Below are 22,464 nucleotides of genomic sequence, written 5' to 3'. Positions count from 1 at the left end.
ACAATTTTGTAGTGTAGGATAAATACATAGAGAATAGAATATATAGAGAGGAATTAAAAGAATCTCTCGGTATGAATTTTTTCATGTTCATCCTCGTGATGTTTGAAAGTTGTCGGTCTTCTGAAGCAATTATAGAACGTATAGGTGTAAAATGTAAATGGCCTTTTATTTTAAGAGGGACATACTCGATTTATAACGGTTATACCCTCCTTTAAACCTTCGAGGAAAAGAGTTCAGTGTAAATAATATCGTTTGTATAAATAAATAAAGAAAAATTCTATCATCCTTAAACAGTTAAAGGGTTAAAGGGTACAGATGTGAGTAGCGATGGGCAATATACCTAGATTTGTTTTACATAAAATTTTAATATTTTAGACTTTTAAAAGGTTTTACGACAATCTGAGAAGGGTCCAACGATTTAGAATTGTATTCTGTAGAAGTTTGTTTTTATCAAACATGCAAATTTGTTATCCTAAGTAAAGATATAAAAACAAAAACCAACTAACAACTATCGTTTTAAAAATCCAAAAACTCGTTTTTGATTTATATTTTCTTCTTGGGTAACAAATTTGCATGTTTAATAAAAGCAAACTTCTACAGAATAAAGTTTTAAAATGTTGGAACCTTCTTATTGTCGTAAAACCTTTTAAAGTCTAAAAACATTAAAAGTTTCTGTAGAACGAATCTGCAGCTATTGCCCATCCAGGATGTCCATCTTTAAATAAAAGGCACTTGACATTACGCTTACTGTCTCTTTAATCTCTTTGAGAGTTAGGTACGTGGGAGCGCCAATATCTGCCCCGCCCCCCCTGAGAGTTAGATACGTGGGGGCGCCAATACCTGCCCCCCCCCCTCAGAGTTAGGTACGTGGGGGCGTCAATATCTGCCCCCCCTGAGAGTTAGATGCGTGGGGGCGCCAATGCCTGCCCCCCCTCCCATGTTGTCTAGAACTTTTTTAAGACAGTTATTTGCAAATAATAAAAATTCTTTTTTGCCTAAATAATAATTCCTTCCTACTTTTCATAGAAATCTAAATTATGTGGTTTGGTAAAATATATTTAATACAATTTTTCAGAACTTCGTATTTTTTTTTAAATAACATTCTTGTTAGACATGTTTCCGGTTATAAAATAACATGTGGGATTTTATTGAGTGATCATGTGCATAATCCATGTTTTTAGAATAAAATCAAATAAACTTATTTCGTAGTTTATTAGAAGAGATGTACTCTAACCTCGTCTCAGTTCATACTTGACATTTGTATCATATTTACGTATATGTATCTACTTAAAACACAACAAGAACATTATTTTATAGTTCGAAATCGAAACAGAAGCTATCATGGTGATTATAAGGTAATACATTTTTAATTGGGTATTCTGAGGTCAAACCTTATTATGTGGATCGATTAATTATCCTATCTCAGAATTATTTACATCATTTCTTGTTTGATCTTCGTCGGAACCCATGTCAGAGAAAACTAAAATCGAGGCATAAATTTTCAAATTTAATAGTGTCACAAGGGATATCGAGATCAAATCGTTATGTATTGGGGCTATTCATCACAAACGTTTGGACTTTCGTTAAAACCAGCGTTTAGTTGAAATCAGCTGATTTTTTTCTATATTGAGAACCAGAAATATCTGGAAAAGGATTTTGAATTTTAGACTAAAGTTCAGACTTAAAATAGTGCAATTAAACTAAATAAGTGATTTGATACGATAATACAGTATTAACCAGAAAACTCTGGAATAGACTCAATATATTACATTAAATAGTCCAAGGAACATGAGGGAGAGAAATTGTGCAATGTTAACAGACCCATTTCACTTAATAAGTTATTTAATAACTTACTAGTAAAGCTATTTGCTTTGTAACCGCATCAAATGCACTTCCGTATTGCTTTAATGTCGTCTTCCTATTCCAAAGTTATCTGGTTAACTATAAACCTCATAATCACTTATCTAGTGAAATGGTACAGTGAAACCCTTAATAACGAATACATCGAAAGAATTCATAAAATGTCGTATTCTTCACTTTCTGATAATGTAATGTTGCTGATATTTAGTTTTTAATTTTATGATTACATGGAACTCTTTAAAACTGTTCCCGCATATTCGTGGTTATTTATTTATTTTCGCAAATACTGAAATTTACGTAATATAGTATAAAACTCATTGAAAAATTGTCAAGACGACATTTGATAAACTCTTTCGATGTATTCGTTATTAAGGGTTTCACTGTATGTGGTATGTTCAAACTGAAAAATTGCAGTGTTCCATGTTCAATGGACTATGTTAAAATCATTACGGTCCTCTTCCTATTCCACAGTTTTCTGATTCTCACCGTACAATTACAGGGTTGAGTTGATACTTCTGTGTTTTTTCTGTCTTCTGATCAGACTTCAGGGTCTAACAACACACCACAGAACCAATATCTGGTGTAAAAGGTATTCCTGAGAAAGGGGGGGGGGGGCAAATAGTTATATTTTTTTTAGAAATTTATGCTTATTGAAGGAACTGACCCTCCATGCCAAGATGGCAATGCTCAATTTACAACGCAAATAAAATTTGTGGAGAACCCAGAATAGAAAATAATCAGTTTTCAAAATTATAAACATCAATATTTGATTCTAACAATTGATCAGAAAATCAGTTTTCAAAATTAAAAACATCAATATCTGATTCTAACAATTGATCAGAAAATCAGTTTTCAAAATTATAAACATCAATATCTGATTCTAACAATTGATCAGAAAATCAGTTTTCAAAATTATAAACATCAATATCTGATTCTAACAATTGATCAGAAAATCTGTTAAAGGTACAATTGTAAATCGGGCAATGCCATTTTTTGAAATGATGTTTACATTCCCTTTAAGATTCTACTATTCCTTTTCACGTAAAAAATTTTTGTTTAAAATACAGGAAAAAATAATGATAACAATATCCACTGGAATAATTTTTTGCTTGAAGTTTAGAAAAAAAAATTATAATGGACAGGACAAGACAGGACAGGACATGATAGGACAGGACAGGACAGGAAAGGACAGGACAGGAAAGGACAGGATAGGAAAGGATAGGACAAGAAAGGACAGGACAGGGTCAGGACAGGACAGGATAGGACAGGACAGGATAGGACAGGATAGGACAGGATGTGATAGGTTAAACTTTGTAAATTTAAGAGCTGAGGAGGCGACAAACCCTTTGAAGTGTTTCTATGGACTAGGGGAGGGACCTTGTGGACCAGTTTGTCTGAAGGGACCAGGTAAAAAGTTCATCAACTAGTTCTTTGTTCCCAAAACTACAGATTGTCTCAAAAACGAAATAAACGTGAAGATCTTTATTCTGGAGAGGAAGAGTATATTTAAGGAGTATGTAGTGAAGGACTAACCTACTCTAACTGTATTAAAGGAGAAGTGTGTGGTGGTAATTGTTGAACACGATATTTATTGCATATGTAGTAAAGGACTAACCTACTCTTACTGTATTAAACGGGAAGTGTGTGGTGGTAATTGTTGAACACGATATTTATTGCATATGTAGTAAAGGACTAACCTACTCTAACTGTACTAAAGGAGATGTGTGTGGTGGTGAAGAGTATATTTAAGGAGTATGTAGTGAAGGACTAACCTTCTCTTACTGTATTAAAGGCGAAGTGTGTGTAGAGGGAAGACGATATTTATGGAATATGTAGTGAAGGACTGACCTGCTCTAACTGTATTAAAGGGGAAGTGTGTGGTGGTGAAGACGATATTTATGGAATATGTAGTAAAGGACTAACCTGCTCTTACTGTATTAAAGGGGAAGTGTGTGGAGGGGAAGACGATATTTATGGAATATGTAGTGAAGGGCTGACCTGCTCTAACTGTAATAGATGCACTGGATGCTCTTACTTCAGTTTAAGGTAAATTTTCACTTTCTTTAATGACTTGCATTGATTATTGGGCTTAATGTGGTGGGCTCATTTATTAAATATTAATTTATTTGAGATGTAATCTGAGGTGCTTTTAAACAAACAGATGTTTAGAGAGTTACATTTTTTAGATCCTTAGAGAAAAAACCATATTTTTTTTGTTTAAATTAAAGACTTGTGACATTTTTTGCATTGATCTGAAATTAATATTTTTTAGGTGTTTTGATGATGGCTGTGCCTCGGAAGATACTTATTTTGGATTTTTATAGTTCATTCTACAGTAGGATCCATAAAGCTATGAAAAAGGAAGACGACACCTACGCAATCTTATTTGATGTACACTGCACATTTGTTGTTTTTTAAGCCCATTAAGACTATTAAACATCATAAATTGAGTTTAACAATAATCTTCCTTTTCCACAGTATTATGGGTACCAAAGTACCACTAGCTGGTTTCCAATGCAAGTTGATTTTAATTGCGCAAAATTGTGAGCCCAGTAATTTCCTCGCAATTCCGCGCAATACGAAAACAGTTCCATGCAATTCTGTACAATTCCGCGCAATGGAATTCCGATTAGAAACACCAGGTACCGCTGTGCAAAAAAACAAACAAATTAACTAAGGTAAAATCATAATACGTATTTACGCATCAAACCATTCTTTCTCTTGCTAGCTGTCTGTAAATGTTTGTTGGAATTATTATGAACGTATCACCAAGAACTACAAACCAGTACCTAGGGCTAGATGCGTTCGGTTTCTATAATTTGAATTCAATCATATTTTGGTTCATAATTCAAATCTTTAAACTTACCAAGTTGTTTTTGATACTTTACTTATTTAAAACATTTACATCGACAATAAAGTGTGGAAGAGAAAAAATGAAAATTTTATATTCAATTTGTCAAATTTGGATTGAAAGTGACAGCTTGCCTCGAAATGTTCATATAAAATACGATTTATGAATTTGCCGTTTTTTTTATTAATTATGCAATATGTTAAAGTTTAGTAAAGAATCAGTATTAGAAGAATTATTGTAAGATTGTCAAAACTATTTATGTTAAAGAATAAAATATTTATTAAATATGCAGAAAAGTTAATAACATAAAGCACTATAGTTTCAGTAGAAGTACTGTTTAGCGCCGATTTAAGGATTTAAGGATTCATAACTCTGATTGGATAATGAGATTGATAGAAAGATAGATGTTAAAGCAATACAATTTCTATTGGTTTAGAATATACACCAAACACATGACTGAACCCTGATTGGATCAGGTGCTAATGGAATCGGCATACAAGTGTGAAGGCTGCAGTACTATTATTGACTCGACTTTTACAATATCATAAACTCCGAAATATTGACTAAAGCAAGACTAGATTTAATTTTTTCTTTGGAATAATTCGTGTAAAAATGTTAAACTAATTGTTTACTACGGTGGTAGGCGATTATATTAATATAATGAAGACGACTTTTGATTTATTGTTTTATTATTAACAAGCTTTTTTATTACAAGTTCTCAAATAATTAAAGAGAAGATTTCTTAATTGATTGATTGCTTCTCTTTGTTTCCATGTTTTGTGTATCCATACTGTTTAAAAGCTTGATATAAATCAAAATTGAAATCGAAAGCCATCTTCATTATATTGATATAATCGCCTACCACCGTAAATAAATCAACTTTTTTATCTTATAATTTTAATAATTGTACGCAAGCGCGTGGGATATACGTAAAGAATGAAAATATTGTGGTTTACTGCGGTAAGGAATTTGAATTTATACGCATAGTATAAATAAGTATATTACAAACCAGTTTGAGATATATAAGAAACCTATGTTAAGAATGTGTATTTAGCATCCTGAACACACACAAACACTCAAACACACACCACATCCATCAGGCAGTCCGATAACTTTCACTTTTAGACATATTTCAACTATGCATTTTCACGAATACAAAACATCCGATAAAATCAGTAAAATATATTTTGTAGATTTTTTAACCTTTTGTTTAAAAAATTGAATTGTTTATTGGAAAGTATGGTTTTGTTACATGTGCAGTAGAAAGAAAACCAGTAAGATGTTAATATCCTTGAGTACAACCAAAACAGTTTTCTTGATTTTTATACTTTTAAAGTGAGTATGCCCAATTCACAATGATACCCATTAAACAGCTGTCTGAGAAATAATTCCTTTTATCATCTCTTAAGCTTAAATGCCCAACTTTTTTAAAAGAAAAACTTCAATTTCAAATAATCAATTTCTAGCTAGACAAATAAGAATATCTTATTCATATCAAAAGTTTATAGGGTTCCGGTGTGAATTTGACACGGTACTCTGTCGAACCCAAATATAGTAAAATGCGCTAGATATGCTGATAGGACAAAAATGCATCATATTAATAACAGTAAACTATAAAACAAGAATAAAGCATGAAAACCGTTTTCGTTCAATCTTAAATCTTACTTTCCATTTCTAAAGATTTTGCAAGTTTTTAAGGAACTATTTAAGCGTAATTTCAAGTGACCCTCCATGCAAATTTACCTCGTTTTACAGCGTTACATGTTAAAGGTTTATCTGATGAATTAGATATACAGGGTGTCCCACATCATATTAGACCGTCAACGGGTCTAAATTGCAATTTTAGAGACTAATCAGAAAATTTAATAAGAATGAATGATTTTAAAAAATAACATAAGGCTTATATAAGAATTTTCTTGCAAAAAATGATAAGTTTTTCGAGTATTAAGGGTTTATTTTGGCGTTAAAGATTGGAGATAATCTTATTTGATATGGGACGCTCTGTACATTTTTGGTTCTTTTAACTACTTATTTTTATTGTATTGTTAAAGTGACCTTCGCATTTCTTGCTTATGAGAAGCAATGGAGAAATAAACACTTTTCATGTCTGAAAAACCGACAGTATCCTCCACATTTTTGGATCAGATAAAGGTGTCAAGGGTCATGGAGGGTCACTTGAAATTACGCTTACATTACCTTTAACTGATATTTCTGACTACATTACAATCTCAAAGTTCACCTTGTAACAAATACAAACTACATATTCTTAATGAAGTTAACATCTCTGATATTTCAGTACGATACGCAATTTTGCTGTTCAATTTGTGCACTTGTTATCCGCATGATTAAACCCCTATCTCAGGTTTAATTTGAGAAAGGTCAAAGAAAAAAAGGTTACTAAACAGGAAAAATTAGGCATTTTTTCTTCATGCGTAGGAGTAAAAAATTACAACAATTAAAGCTTTCCAAAGAGTTCAGGAAAACACTGAGTAAATCAGTGCTTTTTTCTGACAAAGATAATTTTTTTGTTAATTTTAACAAACTGGCCACATTCCCACGTCAAAATAACTTCACGTTAAATAGAAATCGTTTATGTTTTTGTTCATAATTTCTGTTTCTAAACAGCTATTGAAAATAGTTAAACTAATTTTGGATTGCTTATATAAAACAAAATAACTTTGTTCTTCTCATACTTGGACGTAAAATCAAAACTCAAGGTGCTACAAGGTTATACAGTTGTACCAGTAATATTGCAATGGATTTGAATCTAACCTTATGACATAGATTGGAAATTGGAATGTTTAAAGAATTCTTTCTATAGTTTGAAAATTGGAATGTTTAAAGAATTCTTTCTATAGTTTGGAAATTGGAATGTTTAAAGAATTCTTTCTATAGTTTGGAAATTGGAATGTTAAAAGAATTCTTTCTATATGTTGGAAATTGGAATGTTTAAAGCATTCTTTCTAGCAATGAATTCTTTCAGTACTCATATTATTTATGCTGAAAACTGAAAACAGGATTTCTTGATTTAAAATATCCTAACTTTAATCTAAAAGTCGTCTTCCTATTTTACAGTTTTCCACAAAAATGTATTCTTGAGTAGTTTTTGGGGACCCCACATGACCCCAGGGAAGGTTAATGGATGATCAAAAGAAAATTTTGAAATTACCTCAAAAAAAATTCTATTTTCATTAAATTTTGAAAATTTAGGAATTTTTTTTTATAAATCCGCGAACTTTTTTGTTTTTGCTTTCCAAAGAGAAAATGTTCACTATTGAAATAGTAGATTGACACGAAGCCCTGAAAGCTCAGCTTATATAAAATTTAAATTGATAAATTTTATTAGAACTGGAGAAGGTATTGATGAGGACGGTGTAGGAAGGGAAGGAGGAGGGGGAGGAGGAGGAGGTATTCCTCCTGTATGTCCTCCTGTAGGAGAGGAAGGTATCTGTGTCTGTGAGAACTATCATCTACTCTGGGAGGAGGATAATCTATGCTACAGGAAGGAAAGATCAAAATCAATCCAAACCATCTGCATTTATATTTCACACAAACCAAACTATTTATATCAGGGCCGTAACCAGGATTTGACCAGGGGGGGGGGGTGGAATATGACGCGCCGCAGACGAAAATTTTTTTGGGGGGGTTTTAATGATTTTTTAAAGAGTGTTTGGTTTTGTTTTTATATGGGACTAGGGGGGGGGTGCAAATTCGTCATTGCACCCCTCTTTCAGAAGAAAGGGGGGTGCACCTGCACCCTTGCACCCCCCCTGGCTACGGGCCTGATTTATATTTCACACCAAACTAAACCATTGATATTTCACACCAAACCAAACCATTGATATTTCACACCAAACCAAACTATTTATATATTCCACCAAACCATTTATTTGGTACACCAAACTGAACCATTTATATTTCACACCAAACCAAACCATTTATATTTAACACCAAACCAAACCATGTATATTTTACATCAAATCAAACCATTTATATTTTACACCAACCCAAACCGTTGATATTTCACACCAAACCAAACCATTTATATTTTACACCAAACCAAACCAGTCATATTTAACACCAAACCAAATCATTTATATTTTACACCAAACAAAACCATTTACATTCACACCAAACCAAACCAATTTTATTTACCAAACCAAAACTGATTTAATTTTGTTTACAAATACTGTTTTTCGAACAAATAAAGTATTTCTATAATTCAATCAAACACTTTTAATAAAAACTTTCCAGATCTTTATAAAAATATATTTTTCCAATATACAGAGAGTTCAGTCGTGGGCCCTGCCTAGAAGGGCATAGGTAGATTTTTAATAAATACTCTTTTAGAACTTTTAAGAAATTTGTGTTTTTAAATGCGTTAGAGATGTGCTTGCTTTTAAAATCGAAAGCTATAAAGTAAAGATGCTAAAGAAAATACGCTCTCCCCTGACCAAAAAAATTCTTTGTGGGACCAGCGGAGACTTAATTTCAAATTTGTAGTTCTAGGTCAGACTTACAATGGTACCATATTGTAGATAGAAAAACCCCGATATCTTTCTTATTGTTATTCAGATACAGGTTTGAATGTGATTCGGACTTGGCACTATTTAAATGACGATTTACATGAAATTACGTCTCTTTAATATCTAGAAAAGTAAGAATATGTTAAGGTTGGTTTATGAACCATCTCTGGGAGCAGCAGAGTGTTCCTGTCCTGTATTCTGGGCTAAGTATGATATTTTTAATTTTTTTTTTAATTAACAGATATATGCTTTTTTGCAAGTCACATACATAGATTATACATTAGAGACTCTGCAGAATTCTCTAATTTGTATTGCAAAGGAATTGAGTCTTTGTAACAAATCAAATATTTAAACCCCAATATCTTTAGATTCCGATGTTGTAAATCTTTGATATTTCAAACTCTGATTATTTGATTCAACAGAATTCATAGTTTGAAATATCTAAGGTCTGTAACATTTGGTTCCAAAGATATAGTGATTAGAAAATCATAGTTTGTGGCAAAGACTCAATTCCTTTGAACATATTGTTATAAATTTATTACATTATACAATGAGACACATGACTGCGTAACAGAAATACGACTGTTAAACTCAAGTTTTGATTATTAACAGTTCAATAAGCATGAAACACTGTATCACAACAACTCCATCTCGGTGTATTAGTTTTTTTTAAAGCAGTAGTTAAACAACATCCAACATCCAATGCACACAAGATTGCTCAGATTCCACAGTTTTTTGGGTCTCATTGTAAAAAAATTTTTAGTTTAAAAATTTAGTTCTAATTTTTAGTTCTAAAAAATCTGTTCCTTTGTAAACTGAAAAAGTAGAAAAAATGTGCAATTCAATTGTTTTTTTTTTATTTTCTGTTTATATAGTTATGAAATAATTTTTTTTTTGATGAATTAAATTGAAATTAGAGAGTTCCAGATAAGGTATAGTCATTAAAGTTTCTTTGTGGGTAACCCTGTATGCTGTGTTGTGCATAGGTTTTAAAGAAATCAAGTTTTCAAACTTTTTAAATATTTTTTTCCTAGTTACAATAAATTCCGACTTTTTCTTACAAATTTACATATTAAGTAGAGACAACTTACCCCGAGGGACAAGACATGTTCCACACAGTTCTAATGCTTTCTGATAATTTAAAAAACAACTCATCTTTTCATTAAAAATATAAATAAATTATTTAGATATGAGGATGGAAAATGTTACCAAGAATATTCACAGGAAAGGTTTATTGACATTTATATTATATTAATAAATCGATCAAATAAATCAAAAATAAAGGAATTCAGTCTTTGTCACAAACTATGATTTTCTAATCTCTATATCTTTGTAATCCAATACCGTAGACCTTAGATATTTCAAACTATGAATTCTGTTAGATGAAAAAATCCAAGTTTGAAATATCAAAGGTTTACACCATCAGGTGGAAAAAATAAAGGTATTAGAAAATCAGAGTTTGTTACAAAGACTCAGTGCCTTTGTTAATAATTCACAAAAATAAATCTATAAATGAACAGGGTCCTTGTGAGCTGGGAACAATAGTAATGGCTGATAAGGTACCATTTTAATATTTTCTAAAACTAAGGAACGGAAAATCAACTTTTAAAAACAGGTTTTCTAGTAAAGTAATTTAGTCTTTGCCACAAACTCTGATTTTAATTGCTTATCTTAACAACCCAATGTTGCAGACCTTAGATATTTTAAACTATTGATTTGGTTAGATCAAATGATCTAAGTTTGAAATATCAAAGGTTTATATCTTCAGGTTGCAAAGATAATTGCATTAAGAAATTTGAGTTTGTGGCAAAGACCTAATTCCTTTAAATTTCTTTGTCAACAAAGTTTTATATTTAAGAGTCAAGACTCTAAAAGTTCTAGAAAAATATTTAAATGGATTTCTAAAGATGCTTCTCAAACCACTAAATTTCATCTTGCAGAACTCTTCAATAATAATACCTCTTTTTAAAATGGTTTTGATATTCAAGATTTTCCCTATTTCCGGCAACATAGACCCCACTTATCGCATAAAAAGAAACATAGGTCCCACTTATCGCATTAAAAGAAACATAGACCCCACTTATCGCATTAAAAGAACAATTTTTACTTTTATAGATTTTAATTCTACACTACATTCTAATTTCTAAGGAAGAAGGGTTTTGCAGCTGTAACAGAAATCTAACAATGTATTATTATGAACCAGACAACAAGTGTTATGAGCATTATTCAAGGTAAAGAAGCGATTTGAAAATATTTGTTTTCTTTAGAGAGGGGGGCGGGGTAAATATCTTCATAATAGACATTATTTAGAATTAACCGCTATAGGTTCTTTCTTTTTAAAAAAAATTCAAAGCTATAGAAAATGTTTATCTTTATTGAGAGGACCTTCTTGTCCCTTTACTTGCTTACTTATTTGGAGAGGACCATGTCCTTTAACGTGGTTTTTTTAATTGAAGAGGACCATGTCCTTTCATACTTATTTGGAGAGGACCTTGTCCTTTCACGTGTTTTTTTTTATCAAGCGAGGACCTTGTCCTTTCAAGTGCTTCATTATTTGTTGAAGAAATCATTCCTTAACGTGCTTATTTATGTATTTATATAGGACCTTGTCAAATCACGTGCTTATTTAAATATTTCTATAGGACCTTGTAAAATCACGTCCATATTTATATATTTCCAGAGAACCTTGTCAAATCACGTCCATATTTATATATTTCTAGAGGACCTTGTCAAATCACGTGCTTATATTTGCAGAGGTCCTTGTCCCCTGGGTCATGTGCTAAGTTTCAACTACACTACCCTGAAACCAGAGTGTAGGTGTGAGGGAAACTTCAACTTTAATCCTGAGGTAAGATATCCAAGGTGCGATAGATGTAAGGTTTGGAGGGGTGGATGGGATATCCAAGGTGCGATAGATGTAAGGTTTGGAGGGGTGGATGGGATATCCAAGGTGCGATAGATGTAAGGTTTGGAGGGGTGGATGGGATATCCAAAGTAAGTGCAATAGATGTCAGGTTTGGAGGGGTGGATGGGATATCCAAGATGCAATAGATGTCAGGTTTGGAGGGGTGGATGGGATATCCAAGGTGCGATAGATGTCAGGTTTGGAGGGGTGGATGGGATATCCAAGGTGCGATAGATGTAAGGTTTGAAGGGGTGGATGGGATATCCAAGGTGTGATAGATTTAAGTGGGATGAATAGGATACCCAAGGTGTAATATATGTAAGGTGGGTGAATAGGATATCCAAGGTGCAATATATGTAAGTGGGATGAATAGGATATCCAAGGTGTAATGTATTTAAGGTGGGTGAATAGGATATCCAAGGTGTAATATATGTAAGGTACAAAAGATGTAAGGTGGGGGTTGGGGAATAGAGCATCCAAGATGCAATAGATGTAATTTGTGAGAATGGAGGAGCCTGGGGATATGAGGATTTGTAAAGAGTGTATATCTTACATTCACTACACCTTGAGAATAATTATGTATTCCACCATATCGTTGAAAAATATGTTTTCCTGCCAGGATTTTTCTTTTCCTTTCTTTGTTTAAGTTTTAAACTCAAGTTTTCTTAATTTTAAACAAAAAACAAACAAAAAGAGTAAAAATATCAACAATAAAACATTTTTTCTTAACTATTAACACAATTAAAAGGTAGTTTGATATAGAATTAGAATATACATTGAATATAAAAAATACCACTCCGTAAATAAAATTTAGTAATTATTTTCGAAGGAACTTAATTTTTGTAACTTATATCTTCTTATATCTTATATCTTATATCTTCTTATGTCTTTGTCGTAGACCTTTGAAGTTTTAATAATATGAATTAGATCTAAGAGTTCTAACCACCAAAGTTTACACCATATGCATTGGGTCGCAAATCTAAAGTTGATAAGACAGTTAAAGATAAGTAGTTAAGTAACTTTATAAATCAAATATTTTTCACATCCGATTAACACTTTTATTTTATTTCTAAAAATGACGAATATTGTTATGAAAATCTACGAAACTTTAAAAAAAACAGTTTTATTGTCACTAAACAATTTTTCTCAAAATTAGAAAAAAAATTTGCTAATTTTCTTTTTTGTTTTTAGGACGGTGCCTGCTATGAGCTAAACACTGTAGGTCCCTGTCAGCAAATGGAGAACTGTCAAGGAATCTTTAAAACATAAAAAAAATTGCATCAAAGTGTTGACTTTAAGTACGACTTTGTAACCTCGTAATTTAGTTTGCCCCAAAAAGTGAGAGAGAAAAAGATCTTTTTTCGTGTTGTTGAGTTTGAGAATATGTATGTATGTAGGATTTTAAAATTAAATGTAATTAACTTATAGTTAACGTATTAAATCCCCACTCAGTAAATTGTTGTAAAATGATGTTTTAAAGTTTTCAACAATTGCAGGAACTCCATGCTACATGAAGGGCACTGACACAGCTCTCACCGAATGCAGGAACAGTTTTTAAATAATAATTTAATTTTTAACAAAGAAAATGTTGCCGATTTATTTAAAATTTTAAAATTTAAAAATGAAAAATTATTGTTCAGATGTCTGCCCTTGAATTCTTTAACAGAATCCGGAAAATGTTTTGAACCTTTTACTAGGGGTCCATGCGAGGTAGGCGTAAACAATTAAAGTTTTTTTACCATTCCTCAATATACAGAATGTACATTGTACATCTATATTATAATACAGGGTTACCCTCAAAGGATCATAATGTAAAGACGACCTGAAACTCTTCAAATATGTCTTTAATTGACTCATTTTAAGATTTGGCAAAGAATGAAATAAGTGTACACTGTACAGGTTCAGGGAATCATATATATAAGGATCGAAACAGACAATATAAATTCCGTGCAGTATAATTATTGCGTGAAAGTTTTTTGATTGAGCTTGACAAGTTTTCACACCTTTCTAGCATTTTTTTTACACCTGTGTTGTTTGATACATGTACATATTTTCACAATTTCATAATTTTGAACTTTTATCTTTTACAAGATTTGGCAGGAAAAAGCATTGTGCGAAATTATCAAAAACGTTTTAGTAAAATTATAGCAATTAATTTTTAGTTTGGAGAATGGTTTGTTTGGAACAGGAAGGAAGGGGGGCGCTGTGAGGAGAAAAAGTATTGTAAAAGGTAAAAAAATGGTATTTATTTAAAATCCATAGATATCATATGAAACACAGGAAACACCAGATTTGATATTTATATCTAATTATGGTCCAATTATGGTCCAACAAGTATTGAAGATGTTGTTTTGTTTAACAAAACAACTGAAAGCATTTTTATTTTCATTTTTCTTCAGAAAACTTTTCTTTACTAATATCCTAATCTGATGCCGCGTATACTCTAGATTCGACAACTGGCATTGGTGGTCTCCTCATCAAAGATGCTACAGACAATATACTCAGGTATTCCACGATAGATGACAACTCAGAGACAATATACTCAGGTATTCCACGATACATGACAACTTAGAGACAATATACTCAGGTATTCCACGATACATGACAACTCAAAGACAATATACTCAGGTATTTCACGATACATGACAGATCAGAAACAATATACTCAGGCATTCCACGATACATGACAGATCAGAGACAATATACTCAGGTATTCCACGATACATGACTACTCAGAGACAATATACTCAGGTATTCCACGATACATGACAACTTAGAGACAATATACTCAGGTATTCCACGATACATGACAACTCAGAGACAATATACTCAGGTATTCCACGATACATGACAACTCAGAGACAATATAATCAGGTATTCCACAATACATGACAGATCAGACACAATATACTCTGGTATTTCACGATACATGACAGATCAGGGACGATTTGAAGAAGCCATAAGCCACAACATTTTTTCACATCCATGCCACATATTAGCTTTTTGTCTCCTGTAGCCATCATGACCCACAACCTTACGATCCTCCATGTCACAGCATTTGAGTCTTCTGGCAGTAATTACGTTCTTAAATAATAAATTTAGTCCATTGAAATTGTGATTTTCAAAAACTTAGCGACTTCATAAAAAAGATATGAATAAAGAACTTTGTATTTAAATTTTAAATGAAAATATAATGACGATTATTTTTTCATAAGTTGCTAAACTTTTTTTCCAAAAAAAATTCCATATTTCCTATAAAATGGTTTATTTTTAAAACATTATGAAAAATAAAAATGATGGACCATAACATCCTCTTAAAGTTCGAATGGCGCGCCCATAACCAAAAATTTGCAATATTTAACAAGAAAATTGCAAAATAGAATATTTTTTTTATGAAATTTGTAACGCTCAGGTAATGACAGTTAATGTTGGGATTTTTCTCATCTTTTCTGATTCTTTAGACTACCCTAAACAATTTTGAAAAATTTTCTTTGTTTAATTTAAAGCAGTTTAACAACTGAACACACAATTCATTGATCTTTAATAAACTTCTAAAATTCTTTAAGGTATGATCTTTCGCGTAATGCGCCAATATTTTTAAAAGTTGCAAAAAGATAATATGTGGCATGGAAGGGGAAAATGTTGTGGCTCATGGCCGCCTGCCTTCCCTAGCTTTTCGAAGGTCGCATTTGATCTTTAAACTAATTTGCGGCATTTATTCAAATAATTTTGACGCCCAACGACGACCTTTCTTTCTACTGTCAAGTTTCGTGGGACACCCTGTATATCAAGAAGATTTTCAAGTTTTTTCACCTCCACATTAAACTGCAAAAAGGGCTCAGAGAGGGAGAGAGTGAAATTGAGTGAAGTGAAACTAAAACATAGAGAGCCATAGAAAATAAAATTTTAATCATAGCCGAATAGATTTTTAATTGAACTAAAGCCACGAAAGCTGAACTATAATAACCATTGTTAATAGCTGTTTTCAACTACTTAACATTTCAGGGAAGACAAAGTTGGTCGTGGGAAACCGAGGTTATAAGAAAAAGTACATAGTTGTACACAAGTTTATCGTCTTTTGAGATGAAAAGAGCGGGTGGTTATTTTTCATAACTGTCCCAAGGGAAGTTTAGTAACTAGACCTCCTTCTGTTGGGGAATCATTTTGGTCAAAAGGCGGTAAAACATTTTATCTTTATTCAGGGACCTTGTAATAAGGGAAGTTTATTTTATCTTGATGCTGAAAAAGAAGGTCCTGGATGTCATTGTAGAAAGGTAAAATCATTTCTAAAAGAGGCGAAGTGGGTTTTAACTTATGCAAAAGTCCCCCCGCCCCCCCCCCCCGCTTTTTCCATTTGAGTTCAAAATTAACTTTTTTTATTACCGAAGTCTGGAATCTAATTAGTTTAAGTTTAGAGGAAGAAAGGTCCGAGCCATGCTTTGGCATAAACCTGACACTCATTGTCAGATTTTGAAACATAAGCACGATTTGGAACTTACGTCTCCTGAAGTTGGGAAATTATATTTTTGAAATCTACAGATCTACAAAATTCAGTTATGGTTACAAGGACTTGCTCTATTTTTTAATCTAAAATTTTAAATTATCAAATACAAATTTAAATATCCGCTATTCCTTAAAACATTTAATGTTCATTTTGAAATCCTTGAACACTTACGTTGATCTAATTTAATAAATTTACAGGAGTGGGATGCGTATTATTGGAAAGAAACAGGAGAATGTTTTGAACAGGAGTCCAGGGGACCCTGTCAGGAGGGACAGTACTTCGGGTACAATACTACTACTAGGTTAGTACGTGAGCAGTACTTCGGGTACAATACTACTACTAGGTTAGTACAAGAGCAGTACTTCGGGTACAATACTACTACTAGGTTAGTACGTGAGCAGTACTTCGGGTACAATACTACTACTAGGTTAGTACGTGAGCAGTACTTCGGGTACAATACTACTACTAGGTTAGTACAAGAGCAGTACTTCGGGTACAATACTACTATTGGGTTAGTACAAGAGCAGTACTTCGGGTACAATACTACTACTAGGTTAGTACGTGAGCAGTACTTCGGGTACAATACTACTACTAGGTTAGTACGTGAGCAGTACTTCGGGTGCAATACTACTACTAGGTTAGTACAAGAGCAGTACTTCGGGTACAATACTACTACTAGGTTAGTACATGAGCAGTACTTCGGGTACAATACTACTACTAGGTTAGTACATGAGCAGTACTTCGGGTACAATACTACTACTAGGTTAGTACACGAGCAGTACTTCGGGTACAATACTACTACTATGAGCAGTACTTCGGGTACAATACTACTACTAGGTTAGTACGTGAGCAGTACTTCGGGTACAATACTACTACTAGGTTAGTACACGAGCATTACTTCGGGAACAATACGAAAGCAAGGTAAACCCAAAGACCGGCAAGAAGTTGCAGCATTTCTAGTTCTTGACTCGACCAAGTTTTGAAAATAAACTTTTACAGCTGTCTGGATCTCTGTCATGCTTAAACTGGTTTACTGTATTTATGTACTGCAGGGAGGCAGAGTGTAACTGTTTCAAAAGTCATGTACAGAACGGTTCAGGAGCATGCATAGAACTTTATACACAGGAATCAAATCATTCACTTTTATTAATTGATTATATATTAAAACATTATACTTAAACTTTTCCTAATTATTTGTTCATAAGATAAAAGAAGTTTAAATGAAAAAGAAATAAACTAATAAGATTATTAACCCTAGATAAATTAGACTAGATAGCTCATTTCGTCTACACCATACCTTGAATAAAAAGAGTTGCGTTCAAGGTTTCCAGCGAAAGGGGACTATTTCGCATTTTTTCGGATTTCGTTCGCTCGCGAAAAATGCCAAACTTTTCGCTTTGATGCTGGTTCGCAAAATAAGAAATTCGAAATTTTTTCAAAAAATACGAAAATTCCTCAAAGAAAACACAAAATTGTTGCGAATTTGTCATCATACACTTATTAAAGTAATGAGAAGAGAAATTATTTATTATGATATAATGAAACTGTTAATGCTGAGCTTTCAGCTGCATCAAGAATTCCACAATTTTTTTGATCAATTAATTGTTTTCGCTTCGTTTTGCATTTTTTCACTTAATTCATTTTTCACCAAAAAAAATCGAAATTATGCCAAAAGTTTGCGAAATACGAGCAAAAATTTTCGTATTTTTCCGCTAAATTTTTCGTTCTCTACAAACCCTAGTTGTGGTAAGTATTGTTTACACTCATTACAAATGCTAGTTTTGTATGCGGACTAGTATAAGTACATACTATTCAGAATGACTAGATATTGATCAGTTAAAAAATGTTTTCTAAAGATTGACCCCGAGAAGTAAAACGTATTCATTGCCTTTTTTGTATGACGAGTTCATGATGCACAAGGGGTTGTACAATTTTCAGCTTTATGGTCTGCATGAACAATCTTTTCTAATGTATCTAGCGTAAATGTAGGTATTTCAAAGATGTTAGATGAAATTACGATATTACATATCTGCAAATGTGGCCTTTTATTGAAAACAACTTAAAATAAATTAAAGAGAATAAATAAATTGTCTTTTAACAAATGAGTATATATCAGAACTAAAGCATACATTATAAATGAATTAATAAATAAATAAATAAATAAATAAATGAATGATTGTGAACATGTGAAGGGGTTTTGTCCTGAAGGAACTATAGTTATCACTAATAATCAAACAGGTACGTACTTATTTCCACATATATTAATAAAAGTTCGCACGCGATATATTCTACAAAAAAATTGTCATGGAAAAAAGAAACATGTGCATTATTCCTCTAGAAATCTATAAGCACTTTTCCGTCTTAAAAATTTAAAGCAGATACAGGGTGTCTCACGAAACATGACAGTTGGTAAATATTTTGAATTGTCGTCTTCCATACACTGTATTACATAATAGAGGCTTTATGCAGTTTAATTCGTTAAACAAATATTTTGCCCAAATATATTTTACTTTGAAATTAATTTTACTATAATATGACTCCTATGTAATATTTATTTCTATTAACCCTATTCCTGCTGGGGGGGGGGGGGTCAATTTGACCCCCCCTGTAGTTTTGTTTACATAACTCAAAAAGTGTTGGTGTGAGGCTGTTGAAATTTTCTGACTTTTCCTACATACCCAAAGCCCTTCCTTTAGGCCTAAAACCGGGCTTTAATACTAACTGCCTCAGTCCTCAGGCACACTGCCTGAATGACTGCTTTTTCCTGTAACAAACTAAATCTTTGTTTTGACCCACTTCCACTTGTCAGATTTTGATAAAATTTAGCTTTTTGGAAAGCTTTGACATAAGGAAAGTTTTGCGAAAAAAATTGCAAATTTTTTGCAAACAACCTGTCAAAGGAAAATTTGCACATTTTTAGTTTTTCTTGATTAAAAATCAGGTTATTTAAAATTTTGCAAAACTTTTTGCGTATTTGAAATGGCATGGTCAAGGGCTTTTCAAAAATGTATAATTTTTTAATTTTTTGCACAAATTTATTTTTGCAAACATTTTTACTATATAACTGGATTTTGCAATAAAAAATTCAATTTTTGCAAATTTGCAGATTCTTAAAGTAGAATACAAGAGCTTTCCAATGATGTATCGTTTGTCATATTTGGACATCAAACATGGGATTTAGAGGGGGAGGGGGGGCAATTTGTTAAACAACTTAAAAAAAATCTGGAAGAAGACATTATAAACTATTTACCAACTGTCATGCTTCGTGGGACACCCTGTATAAACTCAATTGTCCAAATTTAAAAAAAATAATAGACTATAAAAATAATTTTAAATGACCCTCAGAGTGGGATAACCGTTCCACTACGGTATCCTTTAAAGTTATTTTGAATTGGTCATGCATGAATTATATATTTATGGTTTTGGTTTTTAAAAACTGATTATTTTTCCTCTTATTTTCTCAATAAATTAAGAGATTAAACAGTTTTCAAGTTAGAAAAACAACGTTATCTTCTATATTTTTGAGAAGATTTAGGTGTCAAGGATACTGTTGTGATATACCCCTCTTAAAGAGGCTCATTTAAAATTACAACGAAAGTCCCTTTCAGGTTTATTGGACTGTGATTGTGGACCTCATCTCAGGGACTATTATTGGCCAGAAACAGGTTATTTTATTTTTAGTGTTATTTTCATTGACTTTACTTTCGTTTTCTGTAAAATTAAGTTTAGTAACAAAAATGAAATATTGCTATGCATTGTTATGAATATGACTGCAAAAAAGAATGGTTTCTAGAGGGATTTCTATACATCGTATACAACTATAAATCTATTATTATTCTGTTGGGGTTCGGAAACACTTTCTTGCCCTAAAAACCAATCACCTCGGGAAGTGAGCGTTTTATAGCTAAATACTGAATAATAAATGATTTTTAGTTGTAGGTGTATGTAAGTATGTATGTATGTAAAGGTGTACGTATGTATGTATAGACTAAAATTCTTTGATTATAATGTTATTTGAAGACCATGAGCAGGCTTTTTCTTTCTTTATAAAGTACCAGATATAAACCTGTAAATGTTTGTTTAGGTCTTTGCTATCCTCACTTCGGTCAGGGACCCTGTAAACCTGGAGAACAATTTAGGAAATTTTGGTTTTTTTATGCTTTTATGCTTTTTTTGTTGCTTATTTTTCTTATTTATGCCTTTTTATGTTTTTTTTTGTGCTTTTTTATACTTTTTATACACTCGCTCTCTCCCGAGAGAAATAAATGTAATTAAGATCAAAATATTTTTATTAAATGCTTGAATTAATGAAGGAAAATATAATTTTTTGTTTTTGAATAAAATGAAAATGTTAGTTACAAAGTAAACTAATGACATTTGTGTAATGATGGTTAAAGCAAAGTGCCTTGATTTTTTATTGATTTGAACTTGGTCAAAACTGTATTTAAGAAAAAAAAGCTGAAACTTAAAATTTTCTATTTAGAGTTTCAAATTTACGCTTCAACAAATTCTTTAATAAAACATAAAACAAAATTGATTAGACTTCATCCCCGAGATCATACACCAGCATGTATTCTGTGGGGTGGACCTCAGATATTAACAAATTGAATTTTTAGAAATTTAAATTTCCAGATTGTAGTTTAATACTTTAAATTTCCAGATTCTAGTTTAATACTTTAAATTTCCAGATTCTAGTTTAATACTTTAAATGTCCAGATTATACAGTGGTAAGCGATTATATCAATATAATGAAGACGACTTTTTATTTAAGTTTTAATCGTTAAGAAGTCTTTTGCGAATTACAAGTTTAAAAGCTTTATATAATTCAAAATTTAAGCTGAGTGTCTTCCTTATTATTTTTAAATAATCGCCACCACCGTAGTTTAATACTTTAAATGTCCAGATTATAGTTGAATAATCAAGAATAGTTTTAATGCCAGTTGTCAGTTTAAACATCCAGATATATTCATTTCCAGAGTTTAAAGATTAAATTTCCAAATCATTTTTAAGATTAAAGTTAAAATGTTCAGATTTTAGATTAAGTTTCCAGAATATGTTTTGAATGTCCATATTATAGATTAAATGTTAAATTTTCATATTATAGTTTAAATTTTCAAATTTCAGTTTACATTTTCAGATTACAGTTTTAATTATCAGATATTAGCTTAAATGTCCAAAATGAATTTTAGACATTTAGAGAGCAAGATTAAGGATATCACATTCTAAAGTTTTCAGCTCTGAGTAAAGTTTAAATGTCCTGAGCTGAAAACTTTAGAATGTGATATCCTTAATCCCGATCTGTTAATTAATCTGGAGATTAAATTCATGAGTACAAACAGCAATATTTAATCGGGAGATTAAGAAAAAGAGTGGATCAAGCATTAATCCCGATATCCACCATTCTAAAGTTCCCAGCTCGGAGCTGAAAACATTAGAATGAGATTTCCTTAATCACGATCGCTTAATATGATTATCCAATGTACACACTTTTGATTCTTAATATTCTTTTTTTGGATATCCCTACTGTATAAAAGTTACGTTTGATAACAATTACAGATACAATGCTATATCGATTGGACTAATATCCGATTGAATTAAATTCAGCTGTTCAAAAGCCGGCTTTTAGAGCATTAAAACGAATACAAGTTTAATCATGTTAATATGAACTTATTAAACAACATATTTTATCATATTTTAGGACTATTGTCATTTTGAACGTTAGTCTTTTAATAAATATTAATCCAAATTTACTTTTGTACTTTCGGTTTTTTAAAAGTTAAAGAGTGCATCTTAACATGACACGCTGATTGGTTAAATT

At 31.8% G+C, this 22,464-nt stretch overlaps 2 protein-coding genes across 3 annotated transcripts; both read left to right on the top strand.

Moving 5' to 3' along the window:
* Window positions 1-1,202: 1,202 nt before the first annotated feature.
* On the top strand, window positions 1,203-4,989 carry LOC111695331 (neuroparsin-A). 2 transcript variants are annotated; one of them, XM_023464615.1, is made up of 5 exons: window positions 1,203-1,355; window positions 2,360-2,449; window positions 3,185-3,267; window positions 3,729-3,906; window positions 4,133-4,989. In XM_023464615.1, exons 1-5 carry the CDS (start codon window positions 1,342-1,344, stop codon window positions 4,182-4,184), a joined length of 417 nt encoding a protein of 138 aa, XP_023320383.1. In that variant the 5' UTR covers window positions 1,203-1,341; the 3' UTR covers window positions 4,185-4,989. The 2 variants fall into 2 exon arrangements, with proteins under 2 accessions (XP_023320383.1, XP_023320384.1); XM_023464616.1 differs by having other exon boundaries at window positions 1,205-1,355; window positions 3,804-3,906.
* A 991-nt stretch (window positions 4,990-5,980) lies between these two features.
* Window positions 5,981-21,742, top strand: LOC111695330 (uncharacterized). Its single transcript, XM_023464614.1, has 21 exons — window positions 5,981-6,046; window positions 8,058-8,213; window positions 8,999-9,034; window positions 9,385-9,444; window positions 10,425-10,461; window positions 10,758-10,796; window positions 11,386-11,468; window positions 11,992-12,085; window positions 13,334-13,394; window positions 13,639-13,687; window positions 13,783-13,852; window positions 14,305-14,372; window positions 14,590-14,647; window positions 16,345-16,416; window positions 16,844-16,947; window positions 17,699-17,771; window positions 18,839-18,884; window positions 20,255-20,311; window positions 20,731-20,785; window positions 21,188-21,373; window positions 21,529-21,742. Exons 1-20 carry the CDS (start codon window positions 5,991-5,993, stop codon window positions 21,252-21,254), a joined length of 1,341 nt encoding a protein of 446 aa, XP_023320382.1. The 5' UTR covers window positions 5,981-5,990; the 3' UTR covers window positions 21,255-21,373; window positions 21,529-21,742.
* Window positions 21,743-22,464: the final 722 nt, after the last annotated feature.

Source organism: Eurytemora carolleeae, unplaced genomic scaffold, assembly GCF_000591075.1.
Source record: "Eurytemora carolleeae unplaced genomic scaffold, Eaff_2.0 scaffold8, whole genome shotgun sequence".
Taxonomy (NCBI): domain Eukaryota; kingdom Metazoa; phylum Arthropoda; class Copepoda; order Calanoida; family Temoridae; genus Eurytemora; species Eurytemora carolleeae.
This window is presented reverse-complemented; position numbering and strand designations above follow the sequence as displayed.

Bases quoted from the DNA above. Each gene is read 5' to 3' on its own strand.
- LOC111695330 (XM_023464614.1), top strand. From the start codon at position 5,991: ATGTTAATATCCTTGAGTACAACCAAAACAGTTTTCTTGATTTTTATA. The intron at 9,035-9,384 runs GTAGATTTTTAA...GAATATGTTAAG, and splicing joins CCCTGCCTAGAAGGGCATAG to GTTGGTTTATGAACCATCTC. The intron at 10,797-11,385 runs GTACCATTTTAA...CTAATTTCTAAG, and splicing joins CAATAGTAATGGCTGATAAG to GAAGAAGGGTTTTGCAGCTG.
- LOC111695331 (XM_023464615.1), top strand. The intron at 3,268-3,728 runs GTAAAAAGTTCA...ACTGTATTAAAG, and splicing joins AGTTTGTCTGAAGGGACCAG to GGGAAGTGTGTGGTGGTGAA. The intron at 3,907-4,132 runs GTAAATTTTCAC...AATATTTTTTAG, and splicing joins TGCTCTTACTTCAGTTTAAG to GTGTTTTGATGATGGCTGTG.